Genomic DNA, 17,689 nt, shown 5'->3' with positions numbered 1-17,689 from the left:
ACTACACACGCTAAAAAATAAAAAATCTCTTCCACTTGTTAAATGATAAATTTTTTTCCATTTCTTAACTTGTATTTATACCTTTAATAAATTTAAATTGATAATGCATCATTCTTTATTTGTTTATAATATTAGAGGGGAATTTTTAAGATTTCTAGTTATTGAGGAGGTTAAAAGACGCTTAAATTTTCTCTAAAGTTATATTTTCCCATCAAAATCCTAAAAAATTAAAAATAATAAAATACATTTTTCGAATATTAAAGAACCTAGTATGTGATAAAACAAATTGCGTTTAGAAAAATATTTCTTTATTAAAATGAAAATATGCAGAAAATCACACAAAATGTTACAAGTATTGAAAAAATTTAATATGTTTATTTATTAACAGAAAGAATGCACAGTAATTCAAATATCATATTTGCAGCTGTCAAAGCTGTGTTTCCACTTGGATCATAAGGAGGTGAAACCTGTAAGGAAACAAGTTGCTTTCATTTAAAAATATAACAAAAAGTTATGAATAATATACAAAAGTAGAAATGTTTTTTTTAGTACACAACTAAAATTTGAAATTAAATGTATTTACAAAATACAATAAGAGTAGTATTTGTAGTGCAACTACTACTACAAAGATACAATTCCAATTCACTAGTATATAAGACAAGTTAACTCGATTCTACGTTAGGATACCTTTCCATAGATGAAGGTTGACATGATCGATAACTACTGTCCCCACATTGGTGACCTTCGGACGTGATGTGAACACGCCTATCTTGACAGAAACTCCTTCGATTTGAACACGCCTAACCTTGACAGAAACTCCCACTTCGATTTGAACACGACTACTTCGATGGATTGTTCACATTAAACAGTTGACTTGTGACTGCGACATTACCCAATTCCTCGTGCTGTTGCTACTCAGTCTCGATCACACATAACGTACAACGTATTACTCGACTGCTAAAGGCAAACACAGGAGCGACCACGACCGTGAACTTAATACAGCTCTCACGATCAGCACTCAAAAGTACGGTGATCTTAATACAGCTCTCCCGGCTTTTCTCAAAACAGCAATGAATTAACTAGTGGTATCCGTTCATCGAATTCCATCACAGATAAAATTCTGGTGGGGGAGTACTGTAGTGTGTCTACCACTACAAAATAAAATTCCAATTCACTAGTATATAAGACAAGTTAACTCGATTCTATGTTGGGGTACCTTTACATAGACGAAGGTTGACATTGTCGATAACAATTCACCCCCCACAAAATTGTTGCATATTATCTTTTATTTGTAGTACAGTAAAGTCAGAATAATAACTCTAGTATAAATATAAATATATGTATATACATAAAAATGTTGGATTAATGTAATAATTAAATATGGGATAGGGGGAAAGTATATATAGATACTTTCTCCCTATACCATATTTAATCGTTACATTTATCCAACATTTTAATTTAGTGTGCCATATTTAATTTTGCATGCTTTCTTACTTCCACCAAGTCTCCTCCAATGATGTTCAATCCATTTAGACCTCTAATGATTTCCAACATCTGTATTGTAGTCAGGCCACCAATTTCTGGCGTTCCTAAAGTTTTAAATTTAAGCTTAATAGGTGTTAACTAAAATATCAAAAAAAAAATTAATCATGACATTTCAACGTACTACGTACTGCATAGAGCATGTCTTCTAAACGGAAAACTTTTTGGTCTATTTATCTATATAATTATTCAATATGATAGTCAAAGCATATTTAGGATAATGAAATAAAACAAAAAAGGAAATACGAAGTTAATTAACTTAATTTAAAACAGAACTAAATTAATATACTAGATCAGTGGTCCCCAACCTTTTTGTACCTAAGAGCAAATACCAGAATATCGGTCGAATGGCGGGCACCATTTATTTTTTCAAGATAAATTTATAGTTGGTAGACATAGGTAATAATACACACTACATATAGTGTACAAGAAATTTAATTTTCAAAATTAATTAAATAAAAATATAATTAGTACTAATATATTAAAAATATAATTAGTATTAATATTCTTGTGTAAAATAAAGGATTACTAAATTGCTTTCCAAACATATGAAGTATAAAAATTATTTATAAAATACAGTCAATGTGTTGTTTGGCATGGCATTTCGCTGGCCAGCACTACATAATTGAGAGAATATGATGCTGTTTTTAAAAATGGAATTTATTACTTCAATTATATTCCAAAATTTCTCATGTGATATAAAAGTTTTGAGGATAATATCATTCTGAAGATCCACAATTTCTATCTCCAATTCATCTCGCTTTACTTGAAGAAATTCTGAAATGTATGTTGTTATAACGGTTACGTTTATTTGGTTGGTAAAAGGATTAACAAAAAAGTTATCAAAGGTTCGGTGATATTAAATTGGTGAAAGCGCTTTTTAAATTGATCTTTAAGCAATTGGAGGTTGATGACAAATGTTAATACGTCAATTTCACTGTCACCTATCATTTTTTTCATGTTTAGAAAATGCACAAGACTCATTTTCAAATGTGATATCCACAAAACAAGCTTAGCTCAGAACAAGTTTATAGCTTCTATCATTTTTGATTTATGTTTGTCCTTTCCCTGCAGCTCCAAGTTTAAATTATTTTGTTTTTCCATTATGTCCGTTATGAAAGACAAATCTGCTAGCCAAAGAGCCTCTTAGTTGTAAAAATGTTTGATTTTTGTCTGCAAGATAATTTCTTATTTCTCCAATTAAATGTAGAAATCTTTCAAGTACTTTGCCTTTACTGAACCAGCGTACTTCAGTATGTATTTGCATAGCATTTATTGGAAAAATGGAAAACTGTAATATTTTATCGTTGGGCACAAGCAGCGGGCGCACCTAGATCGATCGACGGGCGCCATGGTGCCCGCGGGCATAGGGTTGGGGACCCCTGTACTAGATATATATGAAAAAGTACTAAAACTGTCAAAATGTCCGCATTTATAATAACATGCATATTGTAGATGTTGAAAAAAGCATAACTATAGTAAAGTATATTAAGTTTAATTTACCGGTTCCAGGAGCAAAAGAAGGATCTAATGCATCTATATCCAATGACACGTACACTGGTCCATTACCCATCTGTTTTTTTATATCATTCATAAGAGGTGCTAAGGATGTATACCAGCACTCATCTGCTAAGACTATTCGAAAGCCCTGGAAATAGAATAATTAATTTATTTTGTTCAGTTTGAAAATATTCCTCTTAACTGTAAAAGTTTCTATCTAGAAGAATCTAGTAGAGTTAGATATAGAAAGAACTAGATATAGAAAGAACTAGATATAGTAATAATTTTTTAAAATTCATTTATGAAAGCTAATTGGGTACAAATTTTTCAAATCAATTTTTAGAAAATTCAAAGAAAAAAAAATTCAAATCTTAAAATACTACTAATAATGATGATGCATAAAAAAAGACAGAAAAGCATAAAAATAGCATTCTCAAAATGTATACATTTTCCAAACTCAAAATGTTTAACATTTTGAGTTTTAAACCTTAACCATCTTAAATCTTTCGCAAAAAGCGTACGGGTCTCTAATGGAGCATTTTCATTGCATGTGATTTGCATAATGCTATCGCATGTGAATACGATTCACGCATGTGCCAGCAGCATATAGTTTCTACATATTCAGCCAAACGCGTCTCGGACAATTGTAGGTAGTGCGTATACTTCCTTGTTTTTCCAAGAAAAATCGGTTCAGGTAAAATTTTTATGGAAATATTTTGCTTTCGAATAAAAAATTCGAATCAACCAAAATAAAATTAGAACGATACTATACTTTTTAGCATTACTTTTATGTGGAATTCTAGAGACAGAGCAAAAAATTTGAACTATCCAGAATTTTTAATTAAACAAGTTCGAATGATCCACGTTTTATTTATGGTGGGTTATGCAGGTCTTATAATGCTACATTCAATATTCCAGAATTTACTAAATAAGAATTCTTAAAAGAAAAAATAAACTTAGTTTGAGAAATATCAATTTTATATAAATTACTAATGCGAAAATTGTTAAAAAAAACAGATAAAATTCATTTCTCTCTTGAAAGACATGAAGACTGATATATCAAGCTAGTGAGCAGTCATAGCATGAACACTAAAATGTACATGCTTACACATTTCTGATTGAAAGTTCTTTTCTCATATGGATTACGGAAGGCAAAAACAAGCTGAACTATAGGGTGGGCAGAAGTGAAAGTTTAAAAACTGGTGGTTAAAGGTGAATAGTTTCCATAAACAAATAAACTGTTCAATATTTTTGTTTAAGTTATACTTATTAATTTACGAAGGTTCAATAATAACTAAGTGCTACATTTTAGTTTCAATGACACTCAAGAGAGATGCGTTTTACCAACAAAGATCGGCGAGCTATGCTTTTCCCCCCATTTTCTATCCATTTAATTTAGCTTTTTTTCGTGTTATAGAATGAAGATGTTAGAATTAGATGATAGATTATGTTAGAATATGAAATATGTTGCTTCTTCAAACACTTAAGTTTATAATCTTGTAGGAACAAAATCATAATATATGTAAATTAAATGAAATGTTTATAAAACAGAGATATCATTGTATGTACAGTGCGGCTTTCAGGAGAACTCCTCCAGATACCCGTCTCGCGTCGTGGCCGGAACTATGGTTACGAGGAAAGGTCACTTCGAATAGGGGTGTGGGGTGAATAGTTTTGTCTTTATCTTAGCTTAAGTTCTCGTGAATAAACCAATCGACACCTTCTTTCCACCATTTCACCCCCATTAGAAATGCGCTCTCGCTTGTTACCATAGCAGCAGACAGCCCCAGATTTTCAGTCTGGAGGAGTTCTCCTCAATGTCGTACAATGTCAGTTTGTATTGCTTATGCAAGACGATCATTTTACCTGATCGATGCAATACTGATAATCATGTGGAGTATAGGAGGTTCCTCTTAGTCCTATTTGCACAACCCTCTTTCTGTCCAATAGGCCTTCTTCTACAGCTCTCCGGAAAGGCGTTCCATGAGCAATTTTGCAATCCATCATCGATTCGTTCACGTCAGCATGCGCATCAACATGAATCAAACCAACGGGTCCGTACTTCTCCTAAAAATATAAATACGAATTTTTTTTAAAAATTATTTTAAAATTTGATTTCTGAAGCATTTTTCTTGAAGCATTTCTCAAAATATGGTAAACACTACAGGGTTAATTTCTAAAATAAAGAAATACTTTTCTGACCTTTCCAAGTAGGTCTACGCAAAATTCAAGTACTGTATGGAACGCATTCAACAAAAAAAAAAAAAAAAAAAAAAAGAAAAGAAACTTGTTTTTGCTTAGATAACTTTTAATTATTATCAGCCTAATTAACCTTTGGATAACCAAATTTAGTCCCCTTAGAGTAAGATAACCTGAACGTTTCTGGAATTATTAGTTTTCTTGTCAAATAAATTTAAAAAAAAGCGAGAAATGGAAAGGAAAATGGGGGTGAATTTCTGGCGAAAAAACTGACGATAGGATGGCGAGTTACAAGCAAATTTTTAATTGCCATTTAGTTTTTAATATTTAGCGGCCCTGTGGGGCTCGTAATTTAGCTTTATATAATTTAATTAACATATTGCAAAAAAAAATAAATAAATAAATAAATAAATAAATAAACAAATCACACTGAGTAAAATTGCGTATTTAACCAACACTAACTACAGAAATTCTTTAAATAATTCCCTTGTAAACGATATTACTTCTTCACCACGTCTTCGTAGCGCATGGAAATGTATTTTACCTTGATTTGCGCCTCTCGACCACTGTGGTTTTTCTTGTTCTGTTTTTTTATTTTTTTTCCTTTTTCAGCTACTGTGGATTTTGTTTTCCCCCCTTATTTTTCGTTAGCGACTTAGCGTTTTTATATTTCAAATCACTTTTGTTTCTTTTCCTTCCCGTTCGGCAAGTCTTGAATATAGGCGCCTGTTTTAGAGCGCTTGAAACACGGCGACTGTAATTTTCTATTTATATATTTTTAAAGCGAATGAAGTTATTTTCAATTCAAGCAATTATTTTCAGGGAATAGAGAAATACATATTGGGAGTAAATTTCATGTTTAGTAAATATAATCTCTTTTTATCATAATTGGTATTCTCAGCTTTTTTAAGATAAACTTATATGTTTAAAATTTGGCAGTACCTTAATAGCTTGCAGTATCGGGTACGTAATAGTGTGGTCTCCGCCCATAGTTATTGGAGTACAATTTTTGGCCAGCACTTTAAGAATGAAAGCTCTGATGTCTTGTATCGCTTTTTGGATATCATAAATGGTGACCGGGACATCTCCAATGTCAGCAATTTGCAAAACAGAAAATGGATTTACACCTAAAAGAGGTTATAATTTTAAAATTAGATATTAATTTTTTATGTTATATTAATTAAAAATTCTAAATGTTTTTAAATCGAAATGTTAAAAATCCTAAACCTGCTTTTTCAAATATTATTGAAATGACTGAGAATTGCAAACATTAAATAAATAATCCAAAGAAGCTGTAGCGGTATTAGGTATCATTTGATTGAAAACTTCATTTGCTTCAAAAATATACAAATCTGAAATAATAGTCGACATATTTCAAGCGCTCAAAAACAGGCTCCCATTTTCAAGACTTGCCAGACGTGAAAGAAAAATGCAGAAGTAATTTGAAATATAAAACTTAAAGTTTCTAACAAAAAATGGAAAAATAAAAGTGGGAAACAAAACTAGAAAAACCACAATAGCCGAAAGAGATGAAAGATGAAAAACAGAACAAGAAAAAACCATAGTGGCCGAGAGGGGCAAATCAGGGCAGAACGCATTTCCACGCTCTATGGAGATTGGCGAGGAACTAATGCCTTTACAATAGAATCAACATTCATATGAATAAAACAAGCTTCCGGGACATCAAGTTGAACTGACGTGATTGCGGTGAAAATTATTTTATTATTGTCAAAATTAAATTTACGCCAATGATTCCAACAATGATTAGCAATTGATGATATTTCGAATTCTTGATAACGGACATATCTATGGTGCCCCATTCATTCCTGATAAGTCTTGAAAATGGGCCCCTGTTTTTGAGCGCTTAAAACACGTCGACTGTTATTTCCGGTTTGTATATTTTTGAAACATATGTAGTTTTTGATCAATACAAATAGTGTTGAAATTCAACGCTAAACAAAACTATTTGCCAAAGCATTCAATAAAATAAATCAAAACTATTTTCTTGCATATTACAGGAGCTTGGGGCAATGTAATGATAAGCCACATTTTAAAATTGTTCAGGAAAACATTTTTGGTTTACTACATCACGATTTCCGAGTAGTCATTGATATGTTTATGTGTGTTATACTGCCAAAGGTTTGAGAACATAAAAAATATTTATCTCAGTGATATAAAAATGGCCATATCACTATATTTCTCTAAGATATCAAGCTGATTTTTATGGGATTTTTCACAATGCGGATTGTGATATATATTTAATTTTGCAACATTTTACCATTTTCTATTGAAAGGAATTTCATTATGAAATTTGGGAGAAGGAAACAGATACTTTTTCGCATTCATTAGAAAAATGTTATGAATAAGTATTTTTGTTATTATTTTTAAATAAACATAACTTAAATTCAATTATAGCTTTTTTTCTATACCTTTTAGCAGTTGATATGATCTCTTGATCACTCGCAGATATTTTAGGAAAAGCACCAGCATTTAAAAATCTCAACTTTTCGTACGTATTAAATGCTTTATTTAAATATAAAAGAAGGAATAGGTATTAATAGGCATCGAATGTATTCGAAAACTTTCGTTAATGTCGAATACGTTCTTAAACATTTTTTTTTAAAAAGCTTCTTTCTCTATTTTACTTTTTGTTACAGCTTATATGTTGTAGTACGTAAAATGTAGTAGGATTAAGTGTTTAGAATTAAGTTAGGAATTAAATAAGAAGTTTGCAAGTGTTAGGATTTAAATAGAATTTTTCGAAATTCTCATTTTTGGAGGAGTTGAAACTGTAAACTTTAATCACCTTTACCAAGAAACAGTATTTTGAAATCCCGTTCCATCGATACAGTTGGGTTTATTGATAGATTTATATTTTGTGTATATGAGTTTATAGATAACACTAGGGAGTAAATTTTTTGTTGCATTTATACTAATGCTGGAGCTTTCCTATTTCAGGTGTGGGGATTTCAAATATGAAATTAGCTTTACTCTTAATGCTACAATTTTTTTTTTTTTAAAATGACATTTTTGTCTATTTTTTATCGAACTGTACAAGTTATAACAGGGGTCGTGTAAATGGGGCGACAAACTTCTAGAGGAATTAATAGAAATGAATAGAAAATAAAATCCGAAGATGTCGTTATACGCGGCTAGCGGCGCTTTCCTATTAACACCTATTCAGAAGCACACGAAGAAACAGTTTATAATTGGGAAGCTCGCTTAGCAACGTATGATGATATTTCCGGGCACTGGTTCCTATGCAGTTTTAATCCTGAAGACGTTCCTTAACTCCCTCAGAAGTTTGTCGCAACAGGCGATCCCCTGTTATATATAACGTTTTCAAACTTGCACATTTCGAGAAGAAATGGATTAAAAATATTGTTAAAAAAACTGTAGCTTGGAGAAAGCAATCATTTGCTGATTTGAAATCAGAAATACAAAAGTAGCTAATATTTGTTAAATAATGTCATGCAACAGAAGAAAAAAAATTTGTTCCCCAGTATGATCGAATTCTTTAAAATGTAGCATGGATTTTTTTTGTTTTGTTAATACTTTTATTTCTGACTTAATACGTGCTTCAAATGTTAATTTTTTCTTCATTTTTGCTTAAAAATTTAAAGTTATACTTTACTATAGGTACATATTTGTTTTATGACTCAGAAAAGAGTTTAAAAAATTTGCTATAGCTAAGCATAAATCCACTTGCCTAAACAAAGTAAACTCAATGAGTTATAATAAATAACTCATTATTTATTATAAAAATCATTAAAAATTTTGATATTTTCAAATTTGAAACATTTTGTAATTTTAACATTACTTAATTTTCAGTCAGATAAATTAACCACAAATTTAGTTCTCTCTTATTTTTTAGGTGCCAGATACAATAAAATTGGCGAAATTGTGAACGCAAGTTAAAAATATTGTCTTTGAGATGAATGGTAAAACTATCATAATTATGTGCTTCAGAATATGTGGGAATAAATAAATAACTCGGGAAGTTTTCAAAATACAACAAAAGTTAGGTATTAAATCAGCAGATATATTTTTCTAGAATCCAAAAATTTTGACCTGAGGCTCCTTGAAAATTTAGAAAAGCTCAAAAATCTTGTGTGAAATGAGAGGTCCTCCTCCCCCGAAAGAAATATATATTGCTTTCCTGCTTCATATGGAAGCAAGATTTTCGGAGAACCAAAAATCGTAAGATGCTTTGGATTTTCATTTTTGATCATATTGCTGTAACTAACGGAAGAAAATCAAACAAAATCTTTACAACTTTTACAAAACTATTAAAATAATGAAACTTTTCAATGCTAAGTTATTAAATTTTTTTTTTTTTACCTAATTTAATAATAATGGAAATTTTCTCAATTGTAGTACAAGTTTATACATGGGCCATGTCAATGTCTACATAGTTATTCTATAATAAAGCCCGAAATTTGGAAACGATTTCACAAGTTTTTCATAATGTTTGTTGGTTAATGTGTTATTATTTGTAAAATTTTTTAATTTTTATATATTGGCAAAAGAATATTTTGTGACTTAACATTTTGCAAAACTTATTTGTTAAATTTGAATAATTATGAGCTGAAATATATTAAATAGTAATTTAATCAAAGCATAAAAAATGGTTTTGTTTTATAGAATACTTGAAGTTAACACGTTTAATAATCATGAGTCAAAGCTTTTACACTCACATGTTTAATTATCGAAAAATAGTGAAAAAATAGAACATTAAAAACAAAAAAATAAGCATTATTGGATTTTCGATATTTTTTTTATTGATGGAATTTTTTGGAATATTGGTTACTTTTATTATTTTGGATGACTAATAAATTATTAAAAAAAAACTTTATTTTGAGTACTTTTTTTCACGTATTTAATAAATTGAGTTATAACTTAGTTATAACTAACTAAGAATTACAACTGCTCACACAAAAAACCGATTATTATCTTAAAAAATTATTCAGAATGATTTACCATTCCTTTAGAAGCATGTACACTGCTGGAACCACTGTTTTAACACATAGCATAATCTTCTTTTGATCATTTGATTTTTTCTTATGCACTGTAGTTGTTAAAAAGGATAAATATTAAAAAAAAAAACAACTTTTTTTAAAAACTTATTACAATTCATTCACTAACTAAATAAAAATATCTCATTTAATTGTTTTGTTTTTTAATTGAATTGGAATAATAACAGTCAATTTTATTCATATACCTGTACTAGAATTGCAAGGTCTCAAAAGTGATGATTCCGCTCGTATTTGACGAGGTCCAAATCGAGTACCGGATCGATTAGATGTACCGCAGTCCATTGGTATGCCTAATATACCAACGTCTAAACCTAAGAAAATTACAAAAAGAGAGAGAGAATGAAAAAAAAAAAAAAAATTAGCCTAAGTTATAGTTTGTTTGTAAAAATGTGATTCCTTCATTTACAAACTTAGACGTAAGTATGAAATAAAACTAATTACAAAAAGAGGTATTTCAAACCACTTTTTTATTGTGAAAAGAATCAAAAACTGGAAAATAATGTATTATTAAAAAAATTTAAAGAAGAATAGAAAATACAAAAAAAGGGACTTTCTGGTAGTATATTGAAGTAAAATATGCCTCGTTTCCTTAACGTTTTTTGATTTTACCTCCTGAAAAGTATTTTTTTAGAATATTTGTGCAGTTTTTAAAAAAATATTGTCTAAAAACTGCTTTTTATTAATTCAATTTTTCATATTATTTACTGATTAAAATATGAAATATAATAAAATAATTAATATTGGTTAAGATTTTAAAAATTTTCTTCATTCATGACTTTGAAACATCTTCCTCGTGAACCTCTTTCTCAGAAATATAGAGAATGCATTTTCTTTTAAATAAATACATTAAATTGTTTAATGAATTCATTAAATTAATTAGCAAATGAATACATTATATTGATCAGCGTAATAAAATTTTAAGCAATTTTCATTTCGAAATCCTAGTTCCCTAAAAACATATGAAAACTAATAATAAGAAAGAATATAAGTGCAAAATTTTAAATTTCAAACAAAATCGGTTTTAAAAACACGTAAACAGCGGGGAGGGGGAGGTCGCGCTTTAAGGTACGCCATACATACTGCATTCATACGCTTGCTTATTGTTAACTAGCAAGGGTAACTATTTTATAACTGACGTTGAACAACCGACTCAATTCCAAGTGTACGGCTATCAATGTTCAACTCCGTTGCCTTGCAAATTTGAACCTAACCTAGAAGACAAGGGAACTTCTGGATTAAGCATCGGGACTAACTAGTCTTCGCGGAAGACTTTTTGACGGAACTAGTCCACATTTGCGATACATGGAGAGCCCGTGCGCAAGGAGATTCTAACTCATAATACATATACCACAGAGAGTATTTAGCGTCAGCACTGTGGCAAGTGCGAGCTGGGAGCCGAATTCGTTTCAACCAGCCACCTGAGTGGGAGACAAACGATCTATCCCCTGAGCCATCGCGGCTCAAGAGTATATCATCAGGAAACCCAAGATATATATTCTTTTCTGGTGGTTAAAATAATAAAAAGGAAAAGAAAAGGCACTTACTATCATTCACAATCAAAGTATATTACAAACCAGTGGTTTTTCAGGTGTCAAAAGTAGTTTCTTTAAAAAATAAACTTGGAAAAATGAGAGCAGATTTCTTTTGTAGAAATCAAAAACAGCCAACTCTCTAGCTGTATTTAAGTGATTAACCATTTACGATAAACCATTTACACAGTTACGAGGCGCATTCAGAAAGTAAGTTTCCCTAATTTATAAAAAAAAAAACGAACTCGCAATAAATATGTTCCTGAAAGAACATATTTATTGGCAACAAGTCGAACAATGTTTCAGCTATTTTTCAACATAGCCACCACCAGAATTGAGACACTTGTCGTATCGTGGAATTAACTTTTGTATAACGCTGCCGCCTGTGAATGGATCCAACGTGTGACAGACGTCTTCAGTTCTTCGTCGTTGCCAAAACGCTCACCGAAGGACGGGAATTTCTTGAGGTGCAGAAAACGTGAAAATCACTGAGAGCAATATCAGGGCTGTACGGTGGATGATCAAACAACTCCCGGCCAAATTCCGTCAAAACAGTTGCTGTGCGTCATGCCGTATGTGGACAAGCATTGTCATGGAGGAGCGCAACACCTGCAGTAAACATTCCACGATTCTTGTTTTGAATAGCAAGTCACAATTTCCGCAGTGTTTTGCAGTAACGGTCACAGTAACGGTAGACGTCTGTCACACGCTGGTTCTATTTACAAGCGGCAGATTTCTATGACAGAGGGATACAAAAGTTGATCCCACGATACGACAAGTGTCTCAATTCTGGTGGTGACTATGTTGAAAAATAGCTGAAACATTGCTGTACTTGTTGCCAATAAATATGTTCCAGAAAGTGTGAGTTCTTTTTATTTTTTAAATAAATTAGGGAAACTTACTTTCTGGATGCGCCTCGTACATTAAAATAACGAAAAAAACTTAAAACATCTTTTATTATTTTAAAAAGAAAGTTTTCAAAAATAATTTTAAATCTTTAAATAAAAAATATCAAAGGATAGCCAATTTTAGATGTATTACATGAAGTTATAAATACCCTCGGCAGCAGGTTGGAAAGGGAGCCTCATAAATGTGGCTATTCCACCAGCCCTAGGCATATCATTTCCAGATAATGGAGTGTTGAAAGTCGAAGCAGCAAACGATCTCTTCGCACAAATCTGGAATCCCTTTTGAAGGAGGTATGAAAGCTTTTTCATCGTGATACTTCACAAATTAATTTTATAAAATACGTGGAATACTTGTAGATAGAAAAACCTGAAAAAGGTATAAATTAAAACGATTAATAAGATAGATAAGATGGTGGTTTTCAAATCTAAAGTTTTACAAAAAGAAGGAAGTTTTTAAAAATTCAAGCATTACGAATTGAAAATTAATGTTTAGGCGAGGCAAAAAACATTATCAAAATCTATCAAATTATTCTTGAAGTCAAGCAAAATGTAGAAGAGATTAAAAGTATAGGAAAAGTATTTTTTCTAACTCTCCATTTACCAGCAAATATATATTTTACTATTTTTGAATTATAAAAAACAGTTTAATAGTAGCTATAAATAATCTGGTAGATTATCGGAATTATATTGGTACGAAAATATAAAATCCATAAGAAATAGTTTTAATTTTTCTTTCATTGAAATTCAAAAATTTATCAATAATTCATTTTGTAAATTAAAGCAATTTCAATGAGGAAAGTTTCACTTAGATTTAATTAGCTGTAAATAAGTGCAAATTAAAAAAATATATATATATATTGCTTGGAAATGAGCCGTGTTAGGAAGATTTTACTTTTAGAAAAAGATACCGGCATTTCGTAACCATAAATTTTGAAAGGCTCGATGTAATACTTTTCCTTTATTTTGAATTTTTAAGACGAAATAATGAAAACGTATGAAAGATATATTTAATAAAAATTCTGTGTCAAAGGGTTAAAGGTGAATATTCGAAACGCCCTTCAGGCAACCAAACTAGTTTCGTGGCCTTTAATGCAGCCTTTACTTTAATTGATCTTCGTAATGATTAGTCATATTTTTATATTAATTTTTAAACCTTCGTATTTTTCAGTTGCATCCTTATTCTTAGTAAAGTTAGTCTTAGTTTAACTTAAAGAACTTAGTTTTGCAACTTCAGGAATCATCGATAGTGTTAAAGTGCAAAATGAGTATAACAAACTTGATAACAAATTCGATGTTTGTTTTGTATTAAATTACACATCAAACAACACCTTTTACAAAATAAATAAAAAAATATAAATAAAAAAAAACTTTACATATTTCATTTTGTGCATCAATTATTTTCATATATATATTATAGTTCCGAAAATAAAAATATTAAAATCTGATCATTATGCTAATTAATTAGTATGCTAATGTTAATTAATTAGCTCAATATTCTAATTAATCAGTGGAGACAATATTATAAGTTACGAAATCTGGCATAAAAGCGTACTTTCTCTGAATAAGCATACGGTCGGATTCCGCTTTCTGACCTCCAAAATATAGGGGGTAGCCGTAAAGGAGAGCGATTCAAAATTTGGATCTATTAATGCTAATTTTACTTTTTTGAGTATTTCACCATATCTCGAGAACTTTTTTAGCGAAATTTTTGCACACAATTATAAAATTCATTTGTCCAAAGATAATTTCCGGCAAAAAAAAAAAACTTTAAGTAAATATTTACTATTTTGTTTAACAATAGTTGAAATTTTTTGAATGGTAAGGTATAAAATTTTTTCCATCATTTTAAAGAATATAATTTTGCATGGCAAATTACAAAATTTGAGCGAAATTGCTCAAATAGTTCCTGGGAAATCTAATTTAAAAAAAGTCATACATTTAAAATTCACTGCGCACTGTTCACCAGCCTTCTGATAGCACGTATAATGTAAGTAAAAATAATATTTTTAAGTTTCAAAAATAAACTTTTAATTATTACATAGCAAAAATGAATGTTTATCAGGTTATGTTGTTTAAAATAAAATGCTATGTAGGAGGGGAAAAAATCTTTAATTTATTTGAGTTATTAGTGCATGTGCATTTGTAAATTACTAGTTTTTAGGAAACTGATAAAGTTAGATTTATTTTTTCTCTCGCTTAACCGATTAAGACTAAACACAAATCAAAAGAGCTAGAATCTAAAAAGTTGCAATGAGCTTCTTTTGTATAAAAAAGAACTAATTTTGGATTGTACTTATTATAAAGACCTCTTATTACTATTATGCTAAAAATTTTAATTTTATTTCATTTCATTCTGCATGATAGATCACATTTAAAATTGTACCTTTTGCGTTTAAATATCTCTTTGACCTAAATAATAAATGCACGTCAAAAGTAATACTTGTTATATGTGAAAATACTTGCACTTTTAAACTATTGGTTCGGTTGACTCTTGAATAGTTTCACTCGATTCAACGTAAATTGATAGCAATGTCAGATGCGTAAAATAGGTACAAGTACAATTTTGTACTTTATGTCCTTATAACTTTTAAAATATTAGTCCGATCATCTGAATTGTTTTCATTCAATTAGCATTAAAAAAAAGAATTGAAACAATGCCTTCCTGTCTAGAAGAAATTCAAATCACCCTAATTTCTCTTAAAAAAGGAGGAAATGTACAGAAGAGATTAGGGGAGTTCTCAGGTATCATTTATTCCAAGTTTTTCTTACACTGAAGGCTTAACGTAACAAAGCCTTCAGTGTAAGAAAAACTTGGGTATTAATTTTTTCCATAAAATAAATTTTTTTATAAAAACTGGATTATATGCTCTTTTACCATCCATTAACCTCCTAATTAGTTATAGTAATTACTTATTACCCTCCCCCCCCCAAAAAAAAAGAAGAAAAATTTTTTCTAATTACCAGTTACCCATTAATGCAAAGATGACTATTTTTCGTTAATATTAAATTTGTGAAATAAACTAAAAAAAATCTTATACAAATTCTACTTGATATTTATTTAATTTTAGAAAGTTTGTTAAATTTTAAAAAGCGATGCAAATATCTGCTCGTGGCCCCCATAACATAGTAAGCCCTATAATAACTGAGGAATAAGTTTTGCAGGAAAGCAAATTTCTTCGCCTGCATGTTGGTTAAAACAAATATAAATTTCTCTTTATTAGATTTAGAACTTTCTGATGACGGAATGATAAGTTTTGAAAACTCTATTACAAGCATTTCTTAAGAATGTATTCGAATAAATAAATACAACAGACGTATTTCTTTTGATTTTGTCAGTATTGAAATTTTACTTGCTTCTCATACACAGGAAACAATACAGGATATACTTTTTGTAAAGAAATGTAAGAAGCGTAAATATGTGCTAATACAAGATTCTACATCTTGTACATTAAACGCTTATAACTTCTAAACTACTAATCTCATCGTTTCAGAGTTGATTTTGTCCAATTCATTGTGGAAAAATATATCATAAACTAATGCCTCACTTGCCTGTCTGGAAGAAATACAATTCTTTTCCTTAATTCACCCTCCCCCATTTCCTTCATAAAAGGGGGGGGGGAACATAAGGGGAAGAATTAAGAAGTTTTCAAATAACATTTATCAATACATAACAAAGCTTTATGTTTAAAAAAAATCTTGAATCTTAATTTTTCCGAAGAAAATGTCTACGTTTTCTGGAATACAGTAAATTTCAAGTAATTTTTAAAATTGAAATAATGCCTTACTCATGTATATATAAACGTATTAAATCCACTCAATTAATTTTCTTAATGATAAGAAAAGTTGTAATTTTTAAAATTAAAATAATGCCTTACTCATGTACATATAAACGTATTGAACACACTCAATTAATTTTATTAACGATAAGAAAAGTTATTGGAAATAACATAATATTTTAGATAATCACAATGTTGCTCCCCCTTAAGGCATAGAAAATAGAACCAAACAAAAATATCGTTACCATCTGAATGACTAAACTCCGAACTAGCTGGTGAACTCGATGCTGAGAGAATCAAAAAGTAGTTTTCATTCTTGGCACACCTGTCTGTTTACAACTGGGCATGCGCACACCTTTCTTTCCTTGTATTTATTAAAAGATAAAGGCAGAAGTAAATCTATTTAATTATAACACAAATAAGAAAAAAGAAGAAGCATACTTAAAAGACATGACTGCATTATCTAAAAAGAAGAAATAGAAATGATAAAAAAAATTATTTATGATTTTTCGTAGCATTGCACATTTTACTTCTAATCTTATTTGTATTTTCACCATTTAAAAGATTAATTTTTTTCTTCTTTGACAATGTAGAGAAACTTTTTTTATAATAAAATAAAAATTATTTAATGATTTAAATTTAGCAGCAGGGCAGCTATAACTAGCTTTTCTGTGTGGAAAAAAGTCTAAATTTATTAAGTTAAAATCATTAGATATCATCCAAAAGCATAAATATGTTTTTTTTTCTTTTTAATAAATGTCTATTTATCACAGCTTTAAACTATCTTATAAAGACTACTTCTTATTCAATAGGTCTAATTACACATTTTATGATAAAACGATTGCCTTACTGATATTTGTAAGACTAAGCCCATTTTCAGATTTCAATTTTTTTTTCTTTCTTCGCGTCTTTAAAATAAAATTTCCCACTTTTTGAGGCTTATCCTTCATTAAGGAATATCTTATAATTTAATTTTAACCAACAATTAACTTGTAAATTTTAATTATCGTAAGTTTTATGGGAATTATAAAACTTAACATTATGTAGATGCAGGCTACAAAATACCGAAGTATATCGTATATTAGACTTTTGGCTCGACATATTAGATTTTATTTTGGTACCTCGACATATTAGACTTTTGGCTTGTTTTATCAATGCGTTTTGCTTTTAATAAAATTTTGATAATGAAGTATAATTCC

The 17,689-nt window shown here is 29.8% G+C and overlaps 1 protein-coding gene across 2 annotated transcripts; it reads right to left on the bottom strand.

The window, feature by feature from the left end:
- Positions 1-355: 355 nt before the first annotated feature.
- Positions 356-16,954, bottom strand: LOC107447665 (agmatinase, mitochondrial). 2 transcript variants are annotated; one of them, XM_043044383.3, is made up of 8 exons: positions 16,736-16,954; positions 12,864-13,081; positions 10,463-10,588; positions 6,184-6,368; positions 4,909-5,109; positions 3,046-3,190; positions 1,495-1,589; positions 356-467 (listed from the first exon to the last, which is right to left on the bottom strand). In XM_043044383.3, the coding sequence occupies exons 2-8, from the start codon at positions 13,021-13,023 to the stop codon at positions 375-377; spliced, it is 1,005 nt and encodes a 334-aa protein (XP_042900317.2). In that variant the 5' UTR covers positions 13,024-13,081; positions 16,736-16,954; the 3' UTR covers positions 356-374. The 2 variants fall into 2 exon arrangements, with proteins under 2 accessions (XP_042900317.2, XP_087006275.1); XM_087150149.1 differs by having other exon boundaries at positions 16,590-16,760.
- Between the last annotated feature and the right edge of the window lie 735 nt (positions 16,955-17,689).

This window comes from Parasteatoda tepidariorum, chromosome 8 (genome assembly GCF_982258835.1).
Source record: "Parasteatoda tepidariorum strain Cologne lab strain chromosome 8, Ptep-v5.0, whole genome shotgun sequence".
NCBI lineage: Eukaryota > Metazoa > Arthropoda > Arachnida > Araneae > Theridiidae > Parasteatoda > Parasteatoda tepidariorum.
Note: the sequence above shows the minus strand (reverse complement) of the source record. Positions and strands in the feature narration are given on the sequence as shown.

What these genes read in the sequence shown, in the direction of transcription:
- LOC107447665 (XM_043044383.3), bottom strand. Translation starts at nt 13,023, where the DNA reads ATGAAAAAGCTTTCATACCTCCTTCAAAAGGGATTCCAGATTTGTGCG. An exon ending in ACCTTGCAATTCTAGTACAG is followed by an intron (nt 6,369 to 10,462) that starts GTATATGAATAA and finishes AACCTCTTTTAG; the next exon opens with GTGTAAATCCATTTTCTGTT. An exon ending in CGATACTGCAAGCTATTAAG is followed by an intron (nt 5,110 to 6,183) that starts GTACTGCCAAAT and finishes TTATATTTTTAG; the next exon opens with GAGAAGTACGGACCCGTTGG.